The following is a 24,685-nucleotide window of genomic DNA, read 5'->3' as shown; positions in this document are numbered from 1 at the left end:
ATGGAAAGGCACCGAAAGTGATCTAAAAGAATTTTTCACAATCATCAACACAGTTCACCCATCAATTAAATTCACGACGGAATACTCTCATAGCGAGATCAACTTCCTGGACACAACGATAACCATAAAGAACAATCGACTAGATTACAAGATCTTCAAAAAACCAACGGATCGGTCATCATACCTCCATAATACCTCATACCACCCAAACAACCTAAAAAACAACATCCCATACGGTCAAGCACTAAGGATAAAAAAGATTTGCTCCAACCCCGAAGAATACAACCAATCCCTCCTCCAAATGAAAGATGCATTCATCAGAAGAGGATACAAAGCTGAAAACCTCAATAAACAGTTCGACAAAGTTAAGATTAAGAACCGGGAAGATCTCCTAAAATACAACAACACCAAGAATAAACAACAAATCGCCTTCATCACTACCTTCAACAAAAACTTACCACCTATCCGCACCTTACTGGAAAAGCACTGGGATATCCTAAACATCAACGAACGGTTTCAAGATACCTTCCAACAAACACCAGTCATTGCGTATAGACGCAACAAAAACTTGAAAGATCTACTTGGACAAACATCAATATCCAACAACAAAGTCTCAAGAAAACAACAAAAACTGAAAGGAAAGTGCCAGCCTTGCTTAACAAGGACAGGAAACCTTTGCTGTAAACAAATAATGTCAACCTCAACCTTCACCAGTCAACAAACCAAAAGGACGTACCAGATCTTCCACAACGTTAACTGCAAAAGCACTCGCATCATCTACCTCCTGGAATGCAACAAATGTCACATCCAATATATTGGAAAAAGCGAGACCCCCCAATTCAATCAAAGACTCAATAACCATAGAAGTAATGCATACAGACCACGACAAGAGACAATCCCAGCGTGTAAACATTTCCACCAAACCAACCACGATTTCAACAGAGACGCAAAGTTCACCATCATCGAACAGATCAACGAGACAGATATAGAAAGAATGAAAAGGATAATACTACAGAGAGAAAACTTCTGGATCAAAGAACTGAGAACCCTCGCACCTCATGGGTTGAACCAAGAACTCAATCTTCTCCAACCGAGCGCCTAAGTCTGATTTACACGTTCATTTTAGACCAAATTCAACTTATCAGATGGCCCCATTTACACCAACCCATTTTCAAGCCGAAATCGCCTAAAATGACGTATTTGTCCAATTTGACGTCAAATAATTTTGTATAAAAACGCTTTTTTTTCTATAGAAATATCATTCCCTTGAGAACGGACCGAGTCCGAAACATGTCGGGAAAAATCAAAATATAATAGCCGCATTCTTTTTCACCGTCCAACATATAGCAATAGGTATAGACCTTCGGAGAATTTTTCTAAAACAGCGATACATTGTGGGATTGTTTCGGGTGTATTACAATAGAATTCCCTCGAGAAATTCCTAAGAGATTTCTATTGTAATACCTCCGAAACAATCCCACAATGCATCGCTTTTTTAGAAAAATCAAAAACACCGATAAGATCTATTGAGAAAAATGATAATAAAAAAATGCAAAAAAACGTGAAAAAAATGTCATCTCATTTTGTTAATTTTCACTTAAAAAACGTAACAGATTCTTTGATAAAAATTTTTTTCTTAAAATGATTCATTAAAAAATTAATTTCATTTGCTATCAATTGTCAAGCTCTAGTATCGATTTGTCGCAATCGTTCATTCGAAGATGTCAACTCATCTTTGTGTTGAATGCTTGGTTAATCGCTGCGTGAAATGCACCCTGAAAATGAAAAGAATGTATTTTGCAGACCAGATAAGTCAAGTTCTAAGGGATTCAATTAATCAGCTAATCCAGCGGAAGGGGTACGTTTTGTAACGCTCATTTTTGACAGAGCAGCCCCAGTAGGGCCTTAGACCGCATAGTTCATAGCACCCTTAGAGGCGGTCCAATCGGGCATATGCTATCTCGAATAGTGTAAGAAAATTTCACGGAATGGCCTTAATATGAAAACCGTGAAAACAACTCATAGTTCAATCCACTAGTGCACTACCACAGCCCAGATAACACAACCATCGTAGAAGAAGAAAAGATGAGTTGTATTCAGTAGTCAGCAGGGACGATTCAGTCTTTTTTGCGAGGGAGGGAGCCAAAGTACTACTTGAATCACTAATTTTGGCACTCCTTTTCTCTTTAGACCCCCAAAAAGCAGTTTCTAGCAGAAAAAAAACAAAAACATAATCATAAATTTCGGGTACCTGTTTTTTGTCCACCGTATTCGATAACTGTGAGCTGAAAAGGTTAGAAAAGATTAAAAGGTGAAATTTGCAGAAGAATTTTGTCTCTTCGTCTATTTCACCGAGGCGGAAATCCATCTACTTTTACAACTGGAATAAATGAATATTTTATTCATGCTGATGCTGATTTGATCCTCTATCCATGAAACTTCAACTTTTCTTTCGCCAACAAAATTATAAACAAAATTATCGCTTTTGACTTTTTCTATTACTTGGGCGGGGTCAAAAAGGTCCAAACCTGCAAAAATAGTCGATTGATCTGATCATGAAGGATAGATGGAGAGTCAATGCCTTTTGTTCTATTCTGATTTATCATCGGAAGCAAACAGCTGTTTGGTTGCTTTGGGAATAATATGATTAATTTTGGGTATAGTCGTGGGAATATTTAAGATGAATGAAAAGACAAATGTATTTTTAACAAGTATATTGAAATATAATAGCCTTGACATGAAAATTAAAAAAAACTTCACATGATAAGCACAATACTCGGAATTTCTAGGGGAAGCTGCCCATAAAGCCATCGATAGATTTAAAAAAAAATTACGTGTTACGATTAGGAACCTTGTATCGATCATTTTGTCAGAGTATGAAAACCACTGCCTACTTAGACGTGAAGATTTTAAGATAAGAAACTTTCAATGATAATGTGTTGCATTTCTCAATGTTAACAAAATGCCAGCCCAAAAATGTGTCACTATGAAATTAATATACTCTTTTAGTCTTACATCAGCTGAAACTAGTTCGAATCGCATTTTAACAAGGATTTTCGGCAAAATTAAGTTTTTCAAAATCAACCAAACAGTCTCTTTATGTTCTTATAAAGTTAAAAATTTATGTTTTTTGCTTCCAATGATGGTACATCAAAGAAAAGCCGCTTTGAATAGATTTATAAAAGGTTTCAACGACCATTTAGGTCATTACCGAGACGTTTTCTCTCCATCTGTTTTTTTATTACCTTCATGATCTGATAGATATGATACCAGTGGTACCTTATGAGTTAAGAGACCTGGGGCGAGAAAATATACAACCCTCATTACCTTTTCTCATTAAACTTTCGCTTAGCGTTGTGTGGAGAATCAAACTCGTTAACATTTGATTGGTTTGCACTGAAAAACAAAGGAAGATAAATTTGAAACATTATGGTGCGTGAACTATGCTGTCAAATAAAGGGCTTTTCCAGAAAACAAGTGATACTTTGATGGACCTACCTGGATTATACATTTAACACGTTTATAGTTGATATCTACGTGACGTGACCATTAAACAATCATTCAGAACACAAATAGTGACGATCTATTAAAATTAGTCGTTTGTTTCTTATAAAAAAACGTTTAGAAACCAAAATTTCATGCTCTTGAAATGTTCTTTCATATTCAAGACTTCGTGAGCAAAAAAACATCTCCAAATGTATGCTTATTAATAGTGATTCTTATAGATAAACATGCGTTTTTTGAGCCATCAAAATTTTTTTGCAAAAATCTGCTTAAGCCATCTTTTACCTATGATGGTACCCTACTTTAATGCAAAAAATTTGAAAAAATTAATGATCCAATTTTTCACAAAGTCCAAAAAACCTGTTTTTTAACCGTTTTTTGGCCCAAATTTGCCCAAAAACATTTTTTTCAAAAATCGGGTTCTGTCACATTCAAGGGTTTATAGTTATGCATCTTTATGTAAAAAATCATAAAGAATGAAAGAGCCAATCTCGAGAAAAGCCAATACCTAAGTAATTGATAATGTGCTTATAAAAAAATATCGAATTTGGCCAGTTTTTCTATAAAAACACGCCAAGCAACCCAAATTTCCTGTCTAAACACACCATATTCTTCAAAAGTAAGTCCTCTTGAGCAGAAAAGAAAAAAAAACATCTATCTCATAAAAAAAATTGAGTAATTTGACTAAGAACATCGATGTTATGCTTATTAATAGTGATTCTTATAGATAAACATGCGTTTTTTGAGCCAACAAAATTTTTTTGCAAAAATCTGCTTGAGCCATCTTATACCTATGATGGTACCCTACTTTCATGCAAAAAATCAGAAAAAATTAATGATCCAATTTTTCACAAAGTCCAAAAAACCCGTTTTTTAGCCGTTTTTTGGCCCAAATTTGCCCCAAAACATTTTTTCTCGAAAATCGGGTTCTGTCACATTCAAGGGTTTATAGTTATGCATCTTTGTGTAAAAAATCATAAAGAATGAAAGAGCCAATCTCGAGAAAAGCCAATACCTAAGTAATTGATAATGTGCTTATAAAAAAATATCGAATTTGGCCAGTTTTTCTATAAAAACACGCCAAGCAACCCAAATTTCCTGTCTAAACACACATATTCTTCATAAATGAGCCCTCTTGAGCAGAAAAAACATCTATCTCATAAAAAAATTGAGTAATTTGACTAAGAACATCGATGTATGCTTATTAATAGTGATTCTTATAGATAAACATGCGTTTTTTGGGCCAACAAAATTTTTTTGCAAAAATCTGCTTGAGCCATCTTTTACCTATGATAGTACCCTACTTTCGTGCAAAAAATCAGAAAAAATTAATGATCCAATTTTTCACAAAGTCCAAAAAACCCGTTTTTTAGCCGTTTTTTGGCCCAAATTTGCCCCCAAATTTTTTTTTTCGAAAATCGGGCTCCGTCACATTTTGGGCATTGCCATTTTGCATCATTGTGCAAAAAATCAGAAAAAACTAATGAGTCAATCTCGAGAAAAGCTGGTAACTAACGGACGGACGGACAGACGGACAAAGGTTAATTTATAGGACCTCCACCGGGGTAGGTCCAAAAATTGAATATGGGGGGTGGAGGATATAACGATTTTCAGTGATTTACCCCCGGACAAAGTGACTTTTGGCCCCCCGGACAGCGGGTTTAATCCCCCGGACAAGCATCAGTTGACCCCCGGAGAACCCAAATTACCCCCGGACAGAGCAAATTTACCCCTCGGACAAGGCAAATTTTGATGATTTTTCGCTACCCCCCCCCCCGGACAATATATATGACACTCCCCATGTACGGACATTTTCTGGAAGAGCCCAAACTGATTGTTGGTAAGTTGCTTGAGCCGCAAGGGGCAATTCGATTTTCAATTTTGTATAGGAGTTATCCGAGCCTTTTCCAAAATCAAGCAATCCGCTTGTACAATGGAATCCATTTGGAAGATAGCCGAACTATAAAAGCACACTATTAGTATTTGGTGCATGTGAGGTGTCATTGATGTATTACACTGTTTCTTTATAGGAACAAAGGCTCTAAAGTCCGAAAAGTAAGAAGAGCCGAGCCTAATCTAAATATTACTTGCTCTTACAAAAAAAAGAGAGTACACCTTATTTATCAGATAATTGGACTTACCTGTGCGATGATCGCAGGGTAGGTGTTTCGTCACTTTCGTCTAAAAATAACATTATAAAATCACAACCAACTCAAAATTAATACTAAGAGATGTTGTCAGAATTCGCATCAGAAAAAATAAAAACACCCTTCAAAAAATAGCAACAACCAGCAAGTTGAATTAATCAACGTAAAAGGGGTTGCAGAACGAGCGTTCCGATGCTCAACCCTCTCGCACGTTATCTGATATTCCGATGGCGGATTGGCGGCCGCCCACGCTAAAGCTCTAAAGGAGCGGTCCAATTTCCCATCGGAGAGGAATGATAGTCGGCCTTTGATGTAACGCATCATCAGTTGGGTTCAACAGCCCTTGCGCGTAAACCCATTAATATTTCAGTTGGACCCGTCAATCCCCAAAACGAGGGCTGGGTTACCAGACCTCCCGCTGCAAAATTCTTGACGCGGTTTCGTAAAATTCCGTAATGTAAACCTTCCAGATGTTGAAAATTTTCCCGACCTTCAGAGCTTTAGCGTGTCGGATGAAAATTTCACCATCTGTGTGCCAGATAACTCGCACGCTTAAATGGTCGTTCCACGAGCTTCCATTTGCAATAGATCAATTTTTGGGGTTATACAAAACTTGAACAAACTGATAATTCATCTAACCTTTGCGTAGAGGGAAGAAACTTTCCGTTTGTGCTTTTTCTTGTCCCGTATATACAGATGTAGAAAAAGGATGACCCACTCGTATTCGCACGCTTAAATGACCGTTCCACAAATTTCGGTTTGCAATAGATCGATTTTTGGGGTTAAACAAAACTTGAACAAACTGATAATTCATCTAACCTTTGCGTAGAGGGAAGAAACTTTCCGTTTGTGCTTTTTCTTGTCCCGTATATGCAGATGTAGAAAAAGGATGACCCACTCGTATTCGCACGCTTAAATGACCGTTCCACAAATTTCGGTTTACAATAGATCGATTTTTGGGGATAAACAAAATTTGAACAAACTGATACAGTTGACGCTCTCTAATTCGACGTTTTACTATTCGATAGGCTCCCTTATTCGATGAAATTTAAAGTCCCCGTCAACAAGAAACTCTCATAAACAACGCTCCCTTATTCGATGAAAATCTAATTCCCCTTGAATTAGGGAGCGTCAACTGTAGTTCATCTAACCTTTGCGTAGGGGGAAGAAACTTTCCGTTTGCGCTTTACGTTTCATGGCGGCGATTTGTTGCGGCGTTTGCCGTTGTGACGCTTTCTGATTGGCTAGATTGATGTTCTGTTGAAGTAGAGCTTTTTCTTGTAACTCTTTCAAACGTCGCTCTTTCTCTTCGATTTGGTTTTGTAGACGAGCTCGCATCTCAGTTTCTGTCTCTATGATGAGTGAAACAAAGAAAAACTAATGGAGATTCCAAATTTTTTTTAAGAACACGATAATGCTGAAAATTTGCCAATGCATAAGAACAAAATTAAGAACAATCCTAAGCCTCAGATTCCAGAAATTCCATAAAAAGTACTGATTTTAACAGATTTTAAACCCATTCTAAGTTTTTAAAGTAAAGAACCTATGTGTATCAAGAACATCGTAAGAACATTTAAGCCTGAAAATTTCCAAAAATTAAGAACAGCTCAGCCGAAATTTACTCGTGTTTTTAAAAAAGCATGTACACGTTTATTAAAAATGTTGACAGAATCAGCTAACCCACAATTTGAGAAACGTCGACTGAATGATGTTGTAATCTCTTCACTCTCGGGTACCCGAATGGCTATTATAGGTACCCGAATGGCTATTATAGGTACCCGAATGGCTATTATAGGTACCCGAATGGCTATCGGGTACCTAATGGCTTATAGGTACCCGAGAGTACAGGATAAAGGTTTAATACGAAATTTAAAAAGACAGCAGAAACCAACATACCTTTATTCGGCTTAAACCCTGTGTTGGTCTCGTTCCCAGGCCCCTCTTCATCTTCATCATCATCGTCGTCATCATTTTGATTAAAGATGGCTGCCATGTTGCCATGACTACCTGACTTTGTTTTGACAGTTCCTGTTTTGTTGGTGGTCTTCAAACCGAATTTTACTTTCAAATTCTTTTTGCGTTCCATTTCTTGAAAAAAGAAAAAATGATCAAAATTTTCACTCGTGAATAATATTAGGTATTGGTAAATTTTGGATAGTTTTTGGATGAAATTTCATAAGTAAAACTTTCGCAAATTGATCAAAATGTCCATTTTTGGCAACAAAATTTAACAAAATGCAGTAAAAAGTTGATCGGAAGAGAAAAAAACATTTGTGATTTTCAGGTTTTGCTTTTCGTGAAAGTTTCTGCCCTTACGGTAATTTGCATGATGCACAAATGTTTACTTTATCAAAAAAAATAAATCTGATTGAATACCTTTTTGTTTCTCTACTTCTTGATCTTCAAGCGCTTTCGTTTTGCGCTGTAAATAATATCCGTGGTAGACATTCCAATTGTTCAAGAAGTCGAACCTCGGGTCTTTCTTCTCTCTTATCCCCGTCTCAAACTCGTCCCCATTCTTCGCTACGTATTGCGCAAGTCGTTCAATGACCGGTTGTAAGTCGGCGCTTGGTTCAACGATCGGTGGATCCGACGAAATGTTCGGCTGAACGGGTGATTCAGTCGTCGGAACCGAGGGAGCTGGTTCCACTTTTTGTTGAAGAAACTTTAGCGATTCTGATAGCTTCGCGAACGGAGAAACGGGAGGCTCGGTAGCTGCTGGGTAGGAAGGGGGTTGTCGAGGTGGAAGTGCTCTGTGTTGTGGCCCCAGGTACTCAGTTCGTGGTGGCTGTTCTCTATAACCTTCATGTTGAGAAGGCAGATGTCCTCTGTAATCTTCTCCTCCAGTCGGGCCTCTATAGTCTTCTGGGGGTGGTGGGCCCTGATTGTTGTATTCTTGATGAGGTGGTTGGTCTCTATATTCTCTTCTCGGTGGAGACCTCCTATAGTCCTCTGTTGGAGGTTCATCTCGAGGGTACTGGGGCCTAGAGCCCTCCTGAGGGTGCTGATGACCTCTGAAATCATCTCTAGGTGGATACTCCCTGTGTTCCTCTTGGTAAGCATCTCTTGGCGTGTCGTACTGTTGCTGGTTCCTTCCAGGTGGTGGATAGCTACCTCCTCGCTCACTTCTGTAGACATCATGTGCTTCTTCCCGGCGGTAAGGGGGAGATGGTTGACGAGGAGAATGACGGTAGTCGGCATGTCGTTGTGGGGAGTCGTACCCTCTACCTCTGAAAGGTTGGTCATATTCATCACGATGGCGATCGGAGGAATCATAACCATTACCTCTCGGTCTCGTATTGTAGTCGCGACGATTCGTCGGAGAGTCATACCCTCCTCGTCTTGAAGCTGTACTGTAATCATCTTGATCACGTCTGAGAGAATCGTGCGATCTTCTTGATGTTGTATCATAATCGTTGCGATCACGCCTTGGAGATTCGTAACGACGCCGATCGGTAGATTCATAGTCGCGATCACGATCATTGATCGGAGATCGGGAAGCCTCGTCGTCACTGTATTGCGACAATCGATCAAGTGGATTGGATGAAGTATTGTCCACGTGATCCGGACTTTGTGGTCGCGATCGGTCTCTCGAATCAACTGACGGGCTCTTTTCCGGACTTTCGTCTGCGTATGATGAAGAGACAATACCCATGCCAGTCGATTTCAAGATACTCGAAAGTTTCGATGACGGTCGATAACGATCTCCTTCCGATTTGCTTCTCGGTGTTTCTCGTTCTTCATCTCGTACTGCGATCGGTTGACGCCGAGAATCGTCGGGTTTGTGGTCGCTTTTCGGCGAGCTAATCGAAGTCTCTCGCTTTATTTCAGGTTTGTCATGAGATTCTTCATTTTTAGGTTTTCCTATAACGGCAGCCTTGTCAATGTCTGCGATGCTGGGCGCCATAGGTAACACTGGCGGAGGCGGAAGGGAATCAACGCCAGGGGGCGGAGGTTCAGGGGAATCACTAAACTCTTGAGGAGGTTCTCTTTGTGGTCCAAGAGTTGACTGTGGAGGCCGAGGGGCCGGTTGAGGGCCGATTGGACCTGTTGGACGAGTGGGGTAACCGCCTGCTGCCATGCTTGGTCTCATCGGAGTTGGTTGATGGAATGGACCTAAGAATATAAATTAGATTCTTATTAACAATTAATCTTCTAATGATTAAAAGTTCAGAGCATAGAATTCTTGAAATATTTTCTAGGACTCTGCCACATACTGCCATTTCGAAAGTCTTTCCAGCGAGGTTTCTACTGCGGCCTGAAGACTTAAAACCGATGGGTAACAATTGACGATTTTGAAAAGTCAAACCAAACATGTAAGTTGAAACCATCAAAAAGGAACGAAGTTGAGCATATTTTATGAGCATAAAAGTATACCACAACAAGCCGCAAACATTTGAGGTTCGTTACGATTACCGTATTACTTGAAGGGGCGTTTAAAAGAAGGGTCGTTTATTAAATAGTTTACAACCGAGGTCACTTTAATAATGTGAATGGGAACCTTATTTTGCCCATTTTTATTTTCATTTCAGTTTAAATATGTCAATTAAGCGATGAAGAAATGGGTCGTAATCAGTTCGAATACTAACAGAATAGAATTATTAACGTATAGCTAAGTTTCATCTATGTTATACTTCTTTCCAGCTACTTGTTTCAAATAAACTTTTTTCTTAAAGGAGGGGCGTTTATTCGAAGTAATACGGGAAATCTTGTCTAAAAAATCAGATTGGTTAAACCTGATGAAAAACTGTTCAAATCGGTTTACAACTTTTGCTATAAAAAAAAAAGATTCATAAAAGTGAAACTAAAGATTTCCAGATCATGGTTTTTATACGGACAACGCTTAGGTAAGAATTGTAAAAGGAGTGTCTACCTTGTTGTGGCATGCTATCATGTGGTGGCCCTTGGAAGCCTTGAAACTGCATCTGATGGCTCCCTGGTCCTGGAGGAGGAGGAATCCCCATTCTTGGAGGTAACGGTCCACCACCAAAAGGTGGGAAGCCTTCCATACGTGGTGGTGGTCCGGAGGGAGGGAACCTCATTCCTGGAGGTCCTTGTCCTGGTGGTGGAGGGTACATCATACCCTGCATTGGTGGGACCATACCTTGATGATGAGGAGGCGCTTGAGGGTGTGGTCGAAAGTTGTTCCCAACAAAGGGTGGAGGCGGCCCTCCCATCTGCTGGTTGAAGCCAGGTGGTGGTGGAGGAAAAGGTTGGTGATGCTGGAAGCCTCCTGGGGGAGGCGGTTGAGTCTCCATTCCTTGTTGGAAAGGTGGTCTATGTTGATGATGGAAGTTGCCCTGATGAGGTGGGGGTGGCCCAGCAGCACCTGGTTGCATCAATCTTTCAGAGGTAGTTGGTGGCTGGGATCCTACCTCCTCTAGTTCAGGCTCAGGGTTTGACTTGTATTTCATGGACATGTAAATCTTTGCCATGTCTTCCGGACGAGCTGCTGGCTTCTTGACTGGAGCTTCCTTCAAGGGTGTAGACTCTGTAGGTTTGGGTTTAGGAGGGACAGGTTTAGTGACGGGTCTTCGATGAGCTTGAAGCAATGGATGAAGTTCTCCTTCTCCTTCCGAATCTGAATCCGAGTCACTTTCACTTTCGTTTTTCTCTTTTGATGGCGGTGGAGGAGGCGGGGGTGGTTTTTTTACTTCTTCAGTTGCTTGCTTTTCATGTTCTTCTTTACCATCTCCTTGTGCAGGTTCTAATATTGAAAAAAAAAAGATTCTTCTTCGAATAATTCCTTGAATATTACGTTACAACATTTAACAGTGCACTTCAATTTGCGATCTTTTGAATATAGAGTAAATCAGAGTAAATATCTCCAAATATCCATACAGAGCAACAAGTTAATAAGCAATCACAGTGTCTCACTAACATTCTGTCAATTGGAAGTGCGAAGGTTTCAATAGCAGACTGCCACCACAATGGACTGTGTTAGAATTCCAAGTAGGGTATTAAGGAGGCATGTTGATGTACTTTCTGCTTTCACTGATAGAGCAACAAATGTTTCACATGAAAGAATCGTTTAAGATATTTTGAGCATTGACTTTTCAAAACTACAACGTGGTTAATAGCGTAGACGAGAGGTGCCCAAAATTTGTGTAAGAGAGCAGATTTCTAAGAAACAGCAATTTCTTTTATTATTATGAATAGATAATTAATTACCCCCTTCTCACAGACCCAAAAGGATTTTTTCCATGTTTTTATGGCTTGTGTTATCAAAGATTTATTATACACTGGATAAACGACTCATAAAACGGTGGAGAGCGATCATTGTATTTCCATTGTTTCAGAAAACAATTGATGTTCTAGCTTTGTCCGCAAACTGTCATGGCGGCTAGAAGATGTCTGATTTTTAAAAATGTTTATCAGTCTTAATTTTAAAAAGTTCTCTAGCTCTTTCTTTTTGCACATTTGCAGAAAAAAAAGTTTGAAAATAAGGCTAGCATACCAAGCCGGATACATTTGTGAAATCTAGTGTGAGAAAATCATCATTAGACAAGAAATTCAGACAAAATGCTTATAGTGACACGAAATTTTCAATTGGAAATATCTTTCCAAGACTGTCCCCGGAAGAGCTGAAATTAACAAACATAAGACTTGAGTGTCTTGGTTCCACTGTGGTATGAAAATCTTTTGGTGGCACGTGGTGGCAAGGTTGTTTTTTTTATGTTGAAGTTTGAAAATTTCCGGTTTCAACATTCAATTTCTTATACACAACACGTCTTTGCATCTTTCTCACAGCTTGAAACGTCATAGCAACTTATAATTAGCAATTAAGTAGAAGAATCTGACTCTCACAGGAAGGTTTTAAGTCCCTTTTGGGAATTGGATGAGTGATTTTCGATAAGAAATGCAATAAAAATGCTTCGAAAAATCATTTAATGAGGGAAGGAGAGTGAACAATAATATCATTACTGTGGACATAGCTAGAACATGAGAAATCGGCAAAAATCTGTTACTTGTATATCCAGTGTATAACAAATCCTTGGTGCTATGAATTCCACTGTTTTTTAACAGGAAAATTCCCAGGGGATGGAAAATTAGCACATTATTTTGCAGTGAGGACTTGCTTATCTGGTTATTTTCAGAGGGAATAAAGTAATTGAGGGGATAAAATAATTTCTACTGGGTACAATATTTCGGCCAATTTTTCCAGTGGGAAGGGGTCCCAGTGGGTCTGTGAGAAGAGGCGTAATCAAGTGTCATAAAAACTGCCCTCCTACACAAATTCTGTACTCCTCTAGTCTACACTATTGGTGGTTCAAAAGAAAACTAACGATTGTCACCATTTTGTTTTTGAGCTTCCTTTTTTGGTTCATCTTTAGTCCCTTCAAGGTTGGGTGTGTAGCTGCCATCTTTGATCTTGGCCAATATGAACTTGTAAAAAGCATTAAGGTAGTGGTCGTAATTGAGGAAACCAAACTGTGGATTGCCAGATTGTTTTGTTTTGAGAACGATTTCCATTTGACTGTTTTGTTTGCTCAGAAACGAGGCTGTCTTCTCGATTATAGCTTGCATTCTTCGTGTCTCAGGCTAAATGAGAAATGAAAAGATTGTGTCAATGAGACAGGGATGGAAAAATGAATTGTTAATGAGAAGTATCTGTCATGTTTTAAAAGAATTTTGATAGAGTTCTGGTGAAAGTAGTACAGAGAAATCAGGTTAGAATAAGAAAAAGAAAACATATTTGGAAATGATGCTGATTTTAATCTGATAAAAAGGCATACGGATTTATAAGGGTAATCAGGGGGGGGGTCAAGCAGTTAGTACAAGACACTATGCCGGTTAGTACTGTGGTGATGTGCCATGTGAATTGGATTAAATCACTTAGTACTCAGGTGTACTAACTGCAAAAAAGGGTGGCCCCTATGCTAGAAAATTGCCCCATTTTTTAACTAACTGCGTAAAAAATGAAATTTTGTGAAGACATTTTCAAAAAAAACATCGTATTTTATAAACATTTTCTAGGAATTTTTTCCCCAAATTTTAAAAAAGTTTTTTTTTTTAAATGTTAAAAACGATTAGTAGATTGTCATAGAAATTCCATATTCTAAAATATTCAAAAGTGTTGTAATTTCCTATTGAAAAATGGAAAATTGAAACATTTAAGACAGTTTAAGATAATATTAGATTTTGTTTTATCCAATTTTGTTGCTTTTATGGTGGTCAAAAAGCCATTTTCAAGGGTGGTGTATGTAAATTTGACCCCAAATTCAGTTAGTACTAACTGTATTAAGTGTACAAAGGATGGTGGTGTTACTAACTTCTTGCAAAAAAGCAGTTAGTAGGCATAGTGTCTTGTAATAACTGCTTGACCCCCTTGGGTAATAAATAAAGATTTTTAATGACAAATTTCGAGTTGATAAACATACTTACGATAAAAAAATTTGCAAAGCAAAAACCAAGAGATTGCTTTGCTCACAATGAAGGTCAAACCTCCATTTATGAACAAGTTTTATCAAATTTTACTTAATGGTCACAACAAATAACAGTAGAAAAAGATGACTTTGCCCAAAGTAGGAAATTGAATGTCCCAAAAATCGGCATTAAAAGGATTGAAATTATGTTTGTTTGACAATATTCCTTAAATTACTAAAGTCAATTTGATCCCATTGAGAAGAAAGTGCGTTATCTGCTAAAAAGTTTGTAAACAAAGGCAGCTTAATTCATATGGATGCTATAAATCGCTTTTAAAAGGCTTTGTAGAGTTTTTCTGGGTATATTGGACCTATCATAAAATTTGAGGCTACTAAATTTCCCAATGCATTTTACTAAAAACTGAAAAATGCAGAGTTGGAAGCAGTGCGATAAATAAACTTGTTTGGTAAGCCTTGATTTTGAAAAGGATTTTTTAAAAAATACAACTTAATTTTTCCACAAAAATGGCAAGAAATAATATCTTTCTTTGAAAATTTGAATTAAGATGGACAATTTTAATAAAAAATTATAGAAATGTAATTCGTTTAATTGAAAATTAATCCAAAAATAAATTCAACAGCTAAAATATAAATATATACAGAGGAGTCCCATCAAAGAATGAGCTCAAAGTTCGTGATTACATCCATCATATAGAAAGAATCATAGAATCTTTATTTGACAAAGTCACCAAAACTCTTCTTTAACTTATCCATGTCCGAGCTTTCATATAAGCGATGCTCTCAGTATGATATGAGAGAGTCGTCGAGATTTTTTAAGTAATTCAACTTGTCAAATTCAATTTTCTTTGTCTTCAAACTTCGTTTCCACGATTCATTGGTTCGACGTTGAAATGAATGATTAACATAAAGATTTGCAAAACAACAACAACAAATACAGGACAATGTGGGAAAGCTTCGTATAAATCATCTTTGGTGCACGTATGATTATAACCAAAGATTCTATCCATTGTGATGGTGAAACATCTAAATAAGAGAAAAAAAAATCAATATTTCAAAAGAAGTTCAGACAGGTGATGATAAAGAACTACAATCAACAATGAAAAAAAAAGGTTTCATACCAACAACCATGGTGCTGCAGTATACCAAACCTTCAATATGGTGCTTCAATTGTTGCATTCCAAATGTCAAATAAACCCACTTGGCCAAATTAAATGGAATATGTATGAGAAAACAGCAGACAAACAGTCAGAAAAAAAGATACAAAAAGGTACTAACCTCTAACACTAATGCTCCTTCAGATTGATCTTGAGTTCAACATCCCAAATTGTTACGTGAGGTGAGTCAGAACTTTCAGACTGGTCCAATTTTCTTGTTCCAGAAGACAAACAATTTTGTAGATTGTTTAGATTATTGTTTGTAGCACTGTATTGCCCAGTCATCCAATATTTCTCACTGACTTGAACCATATCTGCCCCATATTTAGTCTGCTCAACAGATTGTTGTTATGGATATACCAAAGATATTAGCAATCTCTTCCAAAAACTACTTAAATATGTAATCAGAAAATTGAACCAGAGGCGAGAAAGATTAGGATGTAATGATTGGAAACGTACCAACTGTATCTCCTTTGGTATCTCAATTCCTTCTGGTGGTAGGAATGGTTCTGGCTTTCCCTCATCTTGTGTTGCCGGCTTCATAGAAGCAGCCTCTGATGATGGGTTTGAAGGTGCACTGGTTGGTGGATTGGGCGGTGGTGGTGGGCGGTTACTTTCATATTGTTGTTGTCTTTGATATGCTGCAAAAATAAAATTTTCATTTCAACAAATTTTGCCAGTCATGGTTCAATCTTGTACTAACAGTAACCAAAGTATTGAAAAGTTTAATTGAACACAATATTCAGATAGTTTCAAGACATTAGATCTGTAAATTTCTTACCAAAAGTCACGAGCAAAACCTCAAAATCTTTTTGTCTCACTATTTTCAAAGTAAAGATATGAAAGTTTAAAATATCCTAGCACAGGTTCTTGCACAGTCCTTATGTGGACAATTGTTTTTATGCCTAAAGTCAAAAACTTGTAACTTGAAAATCTCAACCATGGAAAAAGTTGGGCCAAAAGATATGATAGCTTTACTCAGGACCATAAACAGAATCTACAAAATATCATAATAATAATTTAAGACCATGTTCGCATAGTTCTGTTTCGCTCTCAAACGAAATGAAGCTATTCTATTGGTTAGAAGGGAGGTAAAACCTGAATTTAACCAATAGAATAGCTTCATTTCGTTTCGTAGCGAAACAGAACCGTAGCGTGTGAGCGTGGTCTTAGAAATATCTTAAAATCTAAATAATGAATGCGATATTCTTTTCTATTGATGTAAACTACCCTGGTATTTAAATCAAGGACAAAACTAAGTACACTATGGGTGTGCTTGATTATCCCTAAATTTTTAAGAGTAATGAAAAAAAAAGGTATAGGACAATCTGGAGCAGCCCAATCTTATAAAATCTAAGCTAAGTACGATCAAGGACAACTTTGGATAGAGTTTTCTTAATCAAGTACAATTCCAGTACATTCCAATTTATCCCTGATATCCAGGGATTTTTGCTCCCAAGGTGTACTTGGTTTTTTTTTTGATTAGCCCAAAGGATTGTCCTTGATTTGAATACCAGGCTAAAACCAAGGTAAATTGTTAGAGTATTTAAAACCACTTTTTGAATAACTTAAATCAGGTTTAATACCTTCAAAGTAAGATTTGACAGCTTGGTCTTTTTTATCATATCCATAGTACAGACAGTATTGGTCAAAGAGTTCTCGACTTTCTTTGTTCATATCAGAGATACTTTTCCCATCAGCGTTGCTGTCATCGTAAGAAAAACTGATGGATTGGTATGCAGTCTTCTGGTCATATAAAGCTTTACTCCTTTTCTCAGCTTCCTCTAAATATTTAAAAAGAAAAACAACACCATACGTTAAATAGTAAGATGAAGGCGACATGCAAGTTAAGAAATTCTAATGTAAAACTATTTAATCTGTTTCTTAGAGATTTTTAGATGTTAAATCATCAGGCAAAAATATCTAAAGGTACAAAATTATAGTATGAGAAACAAAACATAAGTGAAAATTTAATAACTATTGAACCTTCCAGAATTTCATCTTCTGCAGTATCTCTGTTTAAATCCAGATATCTTTCTTCATCCAAAATACTTTCAATGTCCAGCTCTTCTGTGGAGAGTTTTGACGATTTGGCACCCGGATTGTTAGTGAAATCAAAGTTATCCAATTTGTAAAGGTGTCCACGACAATCATATCTAAAATGGATCATTTTGTTTTTAAAGCTTTCTGACAAAGGATTTTTCTGGTCATACAAAGCTTTTGGATTATTGAGATTACATGTTTTTTATAGGCACACAAAAATTTGAAAACAGGCTTGTGGAGATGCATATGCTTAAATTTTGCCATACCTGAGCCTAGATATGCTTTTGAGTGTAATGCTTATAAAAGAAAAAACATGTTGCTTGACAGATGATTATTGTGAAGAAACAATTATCTGAATCGTCTATGATGTCTACTATGACTAGAAAAATCAACTAAGGTATTTCAAATGAAAACAATCATGAAAAGTCACCTGTCAATCATCAAGTCTTTACTTCCCATCCACGGTATCAATGTTTTGCCAGTGTTAACAGCATTTGCTGTTTCATCATCTCTGAAGAACTTGCACTGGTATCCAAATACCGAGATATCCTCATAGTTCTTGGTACTTGATGAGCTCCCTGAAGACTGTTTACTTTTGTTACGTTGCTTTTGAAATGGTGTTTCACCGGGCCCAAACAATATGGACATCACCGCAACAAACAATTTTTAATTATTTCTTGAATTTCTTGAGAAAATCTATGGCAATGGAGACATATTAGATGAGACAGAGTGAAAAAAAAAATATCCAAGTTTTTTGAAAATAACAACACAAGGATGAAGTCTGTCTCTATATAATCTGCAATATAGACAAAAAAAGCTGTAAGTATCTTCCTCATTCCTTGACTTTTAAAAGCAAATATCAAGTATCTAATAAGGTTGGTCAATCAATGAGAGGTTTTTGCAAGTCGCGCGGGTGGGAGAATGCTCTTTTAATGAACTAAACTTACCTTGCAAAACCAAGTGGATATTCAATGAGATTAAAAGGTATATACTGAGGTAACCATATTTGTTGAATTTGTCAAAAAAACAAATAAAAAATGGCCAAGAACCAATAAGCCATCTCTGTAGATTTTTCTTTCTGTTTTGATTTGTTTTGGTTGAATAAGGCTCTCTTATTTTGCTAGCAACTTGCGAAGGTGGAGTCTGGATCGCTTCGCAACCCTTATATACAATACGGCTAGTTTAAGTCCAGTCCCACTGCTGTTCCCCTCAGGCAAAATCGTCGATTCTGTAGAGGTCATGAAATTGCCGAGTACAGACGTCGAAAAAAAAATTCAAAATGGCTGCCGAGCGAGCACTGACAAAAACAAAAATTCAGGAGTTTTCAATTGCCTACTACAGCAGGATAAGACAGAGAAATGCAGTAAAATAAAAAGTAAACAAACCTTGAACCTTTTGTTTGTCAAAATAAAGAAAATTTTATAGCTGCAGTAATGTTTATATTCAGAAATAAATCCATTTTCCACCAGACCTACAACAACCACCAGCAAGGTTTCAAACCACGCTGCGGCATTACTGGCAATGAATTCTGACTTAAAAAATGTTGGTCCAGTTCCCTGGAAAGGGTATGATTACACTTCCAAATGACTTTTCTTTACAATAACATTTGTCTTCTCACAAATCCAAAAAGATAGGCTATAAAACCAACACAGGTGTCAATTTTTTTTACAACATAATGTCAGATCAAACTTTATAAAGATCAACAATGTAAATGCCACTTGTTTTTGCGACGGGTACAAAATGCATAAAACATAATGCATAATGCATAATAGTATTGTGTAATTTACAGAGCGATTTTATATTTTCTAAAACTCTCCTTTGTAGAGGCTAAAACCGCGAAATCCTCTTTAGAGAAGAGTTTCTTAAGTATACATTCTAATCAGAGGGATTTCCCCAGACATGATATTTACTTTTTTAATCCGAACAAAAGAGAAAACATTCAAATCATAACAACAGAGGGTTTTCCTAAGCATAAATAATAAGAAGATACAACAGATACAGATCAGAAAGGTTTTCCCATTCTTCTTTCTCAAACAAAGGTAAACACATAAACATTCGGATGTAAAAACATTCGAAGTTTATTTTCTTTGATCTAGCTTTCGCATGAAGCTCTTTAATAAAACATTCACATGGTTTATGCTTTGTAAGAGGGAAAACCCGTTAAAATTTATTAGCAATTGTTCGAAAAGATCTCCGAGAAGATCTTGCTATGAAATTTACGTTTTCGAGTTAGAAAAGTAAAATACGGAGGAGATATTTTCGTGTTTTTTCTACTATAGTACTACGTTCTGTAAAATACAACTTTGAAAATCAAAATGGCGACAAGCATTTTCAGTCGATCATGGATTTTCTTCATCATCCAAAATTCAAATTTACAGCTTTCTAACCTTTATTTTCTGGTAGAAAATGGGCAGGTCTAAAACGCCTAATACCTACTACTTAATACTTACTACCTAATACTTAATATTTACCGTATATACCTCAAAATTGCTCGAAAATACCTTTAAAATAATCAGCATGCCCAATTCGACCTAATCCGAAAATTTGGTGTTAAAAAAATTTCAACTTTTTGTCTTACAGTCTTTTGAAGACATGAAAATATTTTCTCTCTTTTTTGCTCTTCACTTTATTTTCCCGCACTTTTTCTATAAAGTTTACAGACTACACATATTTTGTCGAGACACACTTTTTCGTAGGAGAAAAATATTTCGTTTGCTCATATTAGCTTTATTTATTAGAATCAGTCGATCTGAAAATTTAAAATAAGTAAGTATGCCCCTGTTTCATTGGAGCAGGCGTAACTGAAGTACAGTAGATGGCAGAGAATATTTAAACATGACTTGATTTTACTACAAACCTGATTTACAAACGGTTGGTTCGAAACGCAGGAGACAGGACGCAGGAGACAGGACACAGGACACAGGACGCAGGTCATACAAACTACAGACCGGAAAATTATAACATACACTCGTAATATATAATGTATAAAATGTTTCTAAAAACATTATACGTAAATTATGTAAATGATGACGCTAGCACAAAATACAAGGTGTGTACATCAGTTTACAACAAAATGTTTTTTCATGCTCAATAGGATGCTGATGGTGCAAGTAGATATAGATTTATATATTTTGAAAACATTAAATGCTCCAAGGGAGCTGTTTTAGAGATATGAAAATAGTGACGTCATTTTCATCAAAAATACGAGGTAGGGAATGAAAATATTGATATATTAATAAAATACATACCTTTGACGCTATTTTAGTCAATTTTTGTTATCATACCTAAGGTGATGCAGGAGATATAATGAGATATGATATAGCGATTGTGAAATAGCTATTTTCCTGTTGGGGCTGTTTAAAGATGAGATTAATATTTTTAACACATGTATTTTGTGTATAACATATATGTCACATGTCAATGACATTGAAAAGATAACTGCTACTATACATGCGTGATTTATGTGTAATATATAATACAAGTATTACAGGTCCGTGTTATACACGGCACAGAATGCAAAAGCACGTGGCAAGTATGTGGGTAGATTTTGACCTTTAAAAAGGTTCTAGACCAATAAAATACCTTCAGAATGATATTTCTAACAATTACAAGTGTTTTTCAAACATTTTCTTTGTCTTTTACAGCAATTAAAGCTGACCTGTCAGCACTGTCCTGTGTCCTGTGTCCTGCCTCCTGGGTCCTGTGTCCTGCGTTTCGAACCAACCGATTTACAAATGACCCTTTCGTGCCAGAATATTGACAGGGTCATTAATATGGCCTTTTTAAACTTCATTATAATAGGAATTATTAATGTGCTGAATAAGATGCTTTAAATATATCACTAGATAGAAATTTCTAGTAGAAAATGCTGAAAGAGAGATTTTTGGAGGTGCTCATTGAACTTTTGCCTATTATTGACAAAGTGACATTATTTGACAAAAATATTATTATAGTTATTGAATATAAAGCCCTACGAACCAATCTCAAGAAGTACTATGACACTGCTCCATATGATGCAGATAATACAAAAGGATACAATTAATGACCTATATTTAATTTCGAAGAGCGTTTAAATAACGTTTTAGCCGATTGGATCTTTATTAAGGAGACAGGGGTGTATAAGAATAATTGATTTGAATATTTACATATGTTTTCTTATAATTAGATCAAAGTCATAAGAGAGAGCAGGAAAAAGAAAAAAACTAAGATAATGACCTTTTGCTTTGTACTTATATGGGGGGAAGAAAATATTTACTTTGATGCAACTATTTAAATATTCTTTTAGATAACACATCGAAAGACTTTAGGTAAATACGAAAGCATCCACCGAAGAGGGACTTCAAAATATCTGTTCTGAAGGCACGTTCCAGCTGGATATGGCGGTCTGTTCTTAGCGAGCTAAAGAAAAAAGTCTGCTGGAAAAAAGTGGTCTGTTCTACTGAAGATTGGGACCAGCTGGAAAATTATGATCTGTTCTACTGAAGATTGGGACTAGCTGGAAAAATATGATCTGTTCTTATGAAAAAATAGTTTGATACTATCCAAAAAATAAGGTGTCTAAGAATTTCCTATCTGTTCTGAGGGAATTTCAAAAAACGTCAAAAAGTCTTTGAGATCTGTTCTTTTCCTTCTGAATGTGGTTGCCTGGAGTGGCAGCTTGGAGTGACAGCTGAAAATTCTCCATCAGTGTAGAACATCTGGAAATTGTCGATCTGTTCGCACAGATATTTAAACTGTTCGCTGGAAATTAAGTTTCTGTTCTTAAAAGTCCTTCAGTCGAGCTGGAATTTAGCGATCTGTTTTTATAAGATTTTGTCAGCCCTGGTAGATAAGAACAGTTAACTCGCATAAAATTAATCGCCTGGTAATTTCGTACCTGTTCCGAAAGTTTTTTTACCTCCTAGCTGGAAAAATAAAACTGTTCTGAAGTAAAAATTTCTCCCCTGGAAAACGAGGAACTGTTCTTAATTTCGAGGAAATCCTTCCAGCTGGCAAATCAGAACAGATATTTGCAAATTTTAGGTCGGTGGCTGCTTCTGTAAATATAAAGCAAAGACTTATGTGTTGACATTCAAATTTCACGAAAAGAGATTTCGAACATACGAAGGAGTGTCAGGGCCTGGAAGTTCTGGTCTGTAAAGTATCCAAACGGATTAGGTAGTCAGTATTAAGTATTAAGTAGTAAGTATTAAGTAGTAGGTATTAGGCGTTTTAGACCTGCCCGGTAGAAAATGGTATATATGTTTTGTCGAAAGTATTATCTTTCAAATTCTCCTTATTATAGCCTCTAAAATTGACATTTTTCAAATATTATGCATTATGCAATACGCATTATGTTTTATGCATTATGTACCCGTCGCTTATTTTTGTGATATTTGAATAATATTAAAACCTTTTTGCCTATACTTGGTTCTTGAAAACCATTTCCCTTTCCCGCCTGCAGCAGGCTTTTTAAGTTCATGTTGACTCTCATTTTTTTGCGCGGTAATCTAGAAAGGCCTTAAGTGCGGTATAAACAAATGATTTCATTGGTTTAAAAAAGTCAAAACATCAAGCTATATCACGTGTTAAGAATCATGATCGGACTTCGGAGTGAACAGAAGCCGTGGTCATACGTCATATGATATTTTCGCGCGTTTTAATTCAGCAAAGTTTAGTAAACTCTACCACATATCAATATTTTGATTTTTCAAGCGGGGATTTCTGTAGAATGATAAAATATGGCTTGGCTGGAATGGACACCATAACAGCAGTGGTCAAGCCTAAGTAGGTACTTTAGGTGTAGAAACTTTCGCGAGCAGAAACTTTAACGATTTTCGCGAATTTTGGCCCTTTTCGCGAAAGTAAATGTCTTTAAAAATTCTAGGAAGGGCCATTCGCGAAAGTTTATGCTCGCAAAATATTCTTGACAAAATAGAAAATCTGTAAAACTTCAAACTTTGAATAAAATGTAACTTTTATGACACTTTTTAGCCTGCTAAAAGACTAATAAGTCAAAGGACAAATGTTTCAAGCCAATCCAAGAAGTATTTGTCCCTCTAAGCCATTTTTTCATGTGAAAATTCTAAATTTTACGTCTTGATTCGCGAAAGTTTATGCTCGCGAAAAATATTTTTCTGTTAAATTCGCGAAAGTAAATGTTGTGAATTTCGCAATTTTTCGTCCTCACAAAAGTTTCTGCTCGCGAAAGTTTGTACGCCTAAAGTAGAGTCTGGATCGATCATCGTTCGATTTTATTAAGGCACCATTTACACTAGAATAACTAGAAGGAAAACAATACGATACGCGGGGCAGCAGCGGCGGGTGTTGTGCCGCCGTGGATTATGTAATGTGTTTGGGTCATTAAGGCTCTCTTACGACCCTGTCTCTATAGGCTCTATAGCGGCTTTATTAGAAGAGGGATTTTTAGAGAGTCTCTTATCTAGCAACTTGCGAATTGAGGTGGAGTCTGGATCGCTTCGCAACCCTTATACAATACGGCTAAGTCAAGCTGAAAATCTTAAACAAAAGTGAGACTAAGACTAAGCGAGATCACAAAGACAAAACAAAACAAGTGAGCTATTAAATTCCATGAAGACTTTGAAAATTTAGAGATCTAGACTATCTAATCTACCTACCTGACCTGGAATTCCACACGTAATTCCACCTGACCTGACCGAACCGGAAAGATCTAGTTTCAATCACCAATTCCGCCCTTCTCCTCTTTTTCTCTATTTCCTGTCTCTAACTCTGTTTTTTCTGATTTCTGGACTTACTTTTTTCTGAATTTGATTATTTGAAGCTATTTTGATAATTCTGAAACTATACTCCCACACCTCGGTTCGAACCACCAAATGTAAGGAATCTTGGTTTCCAAACCCGACGCCTTACCACTTGAGCTATCGTCGCACAGCAGAATTACGCAATTCATAACATATTATACCAAACTGGCAAAAGACGGGGGTAATGTTATTATAATATGGGTAAAAGTACCCCTTTTTAAACCTGACTGAAATTCGAGCCGTTACTAGCAACCCTGCGGGGCCAAAGGCGCCGAGTATGCACCCGGCACAGTGACAAGCCGTTACTAGCAACCCTGACCCTAACTGATAATCGAATCCTGACCCCCGGAAAATTACCACGGACTAGAAAGAACGAAAAAAATTGAAGGGGCGGAATTGCTGATTGAAACTAGTTTTCACCGACCGAACCTCTACCTTACCTCGCTACTTTGTCTAGCATCTTGATGTTCCCTGGTTGTACTTTGAAATTAACGAAATCTGACTTTTTATGGATTGTTTATTCATGGTCGCGTGGCCACTGACCCCTCCATAATGAAAATTACTGCCATCTTGATTCCAGATATAGACCAGTGTGTGAACACTGACCTTTATATAACCCTGGACCAAGCAGGGTTATATAAAGGTCAGTGTGTGTGAAGCAAGCCATAATTCCGGCTCTTCAGTTCTCC

The 24,685-nt window shown here is 36.9% G+C and overlaps 1 protein-coding gene across 3 annotated transcripts; it reads right to left on the bottom strand.

Moving 5' to 3' along the window:
* Positions 1–1,461: 1,461 nt before the first annotated feature.
* LOC136806400 (uncharacterized) lies at positions 1,462–17,930 on the bottom strand. Of its 3 annotated transcripts, none has more exons than XM_067062985.1 (13): positions 17,666–17,930; positions 17,179–17,348; positions 16,779–16,976; positions 15,652–15,833; positions 12,947–13,193; positions 10,525–11,343; positions 8,028–9,767; positions 7,548–7,739; positions 6,803–7,003; positions 5,646–5,685; positions 3,328–3,396; positions 2,252–2,285; positions 1,462–1,775 (listed from the first exon to the last, which is right to left on the bottom strand). In XM_067062985.1, exons 1-13 carry the CDS (start codon positions 17,881–17,883, stop codon positions 1,725–1,727), a joined length of 4,161 nt encoding a protein of 1,386 aa, XP_066919086.1. In that variant the 5' UTR covers positions 17,884–17,930; the 3' UTR covers positions 1,462–1,724. The 3 variants fall into 3 exon arrangements, with proteins under 3 accessions (XP_066919086.1, XP_066919078.1, XP_066919071.1); XM_067062977.1 differs by having other exon boundaries at positions 1,578–1,775; positions 10,525–11,358; XM_067062970.1 differs by having other exon boundaries at positions 1,590–1,775; positions 10,525–11,358; positions 12,938–13,193.
* Positions 17,931–24,685: the final 6,755 nt, after the last annotated feature.

The sequence above is a fragment of the Clytia hemisphaerica genome, unplaced genomic scaffold, assembly GCF_902728285.1.
Source record: "Clytia hemisphaerica strain Z4C2 unplaced genomic scaffold, Clytia hemisphaerica genome assembly, whole genome shotgun sequence".
Classification (NCBI taxonomy): Eukaryota; Metazoa; Cnidaria; class Hydrozoa; order Leptothecata; family Clytiidae; genus Clytia; species Clytia hemisphaerica.
The sequence above is the reverse complement of the archived record's forward strand: the minus strand, read 5'-3'. Positions and strand labels throughout refer to the sequence as shown.

Bases quoted from the DNA above. Each gene is read 5' to 3' on its own strand.
- LOC136806400 (XM_067062970.1), bottom strand. From the start codon at position 17,883: ATGTCCATATTGTTTGGGCCCGGTGAAACACCATTTCAAAAGCAACGT. The intron at 16,977-17,178 runs GTTCAATAGTTA...TTAAATATTTAG, and splicing joins AGAAGATGAAATTCTGGAAG to AGGAAGCTGAGAAAAGGAGT. The intron at 15,834-16,778 runs GTATTAAACCTG...TTATTTTTGCAG, and splicing joins TGTCAAATCTTACTTTGAAG to CATATCAAAGACAACAACAA.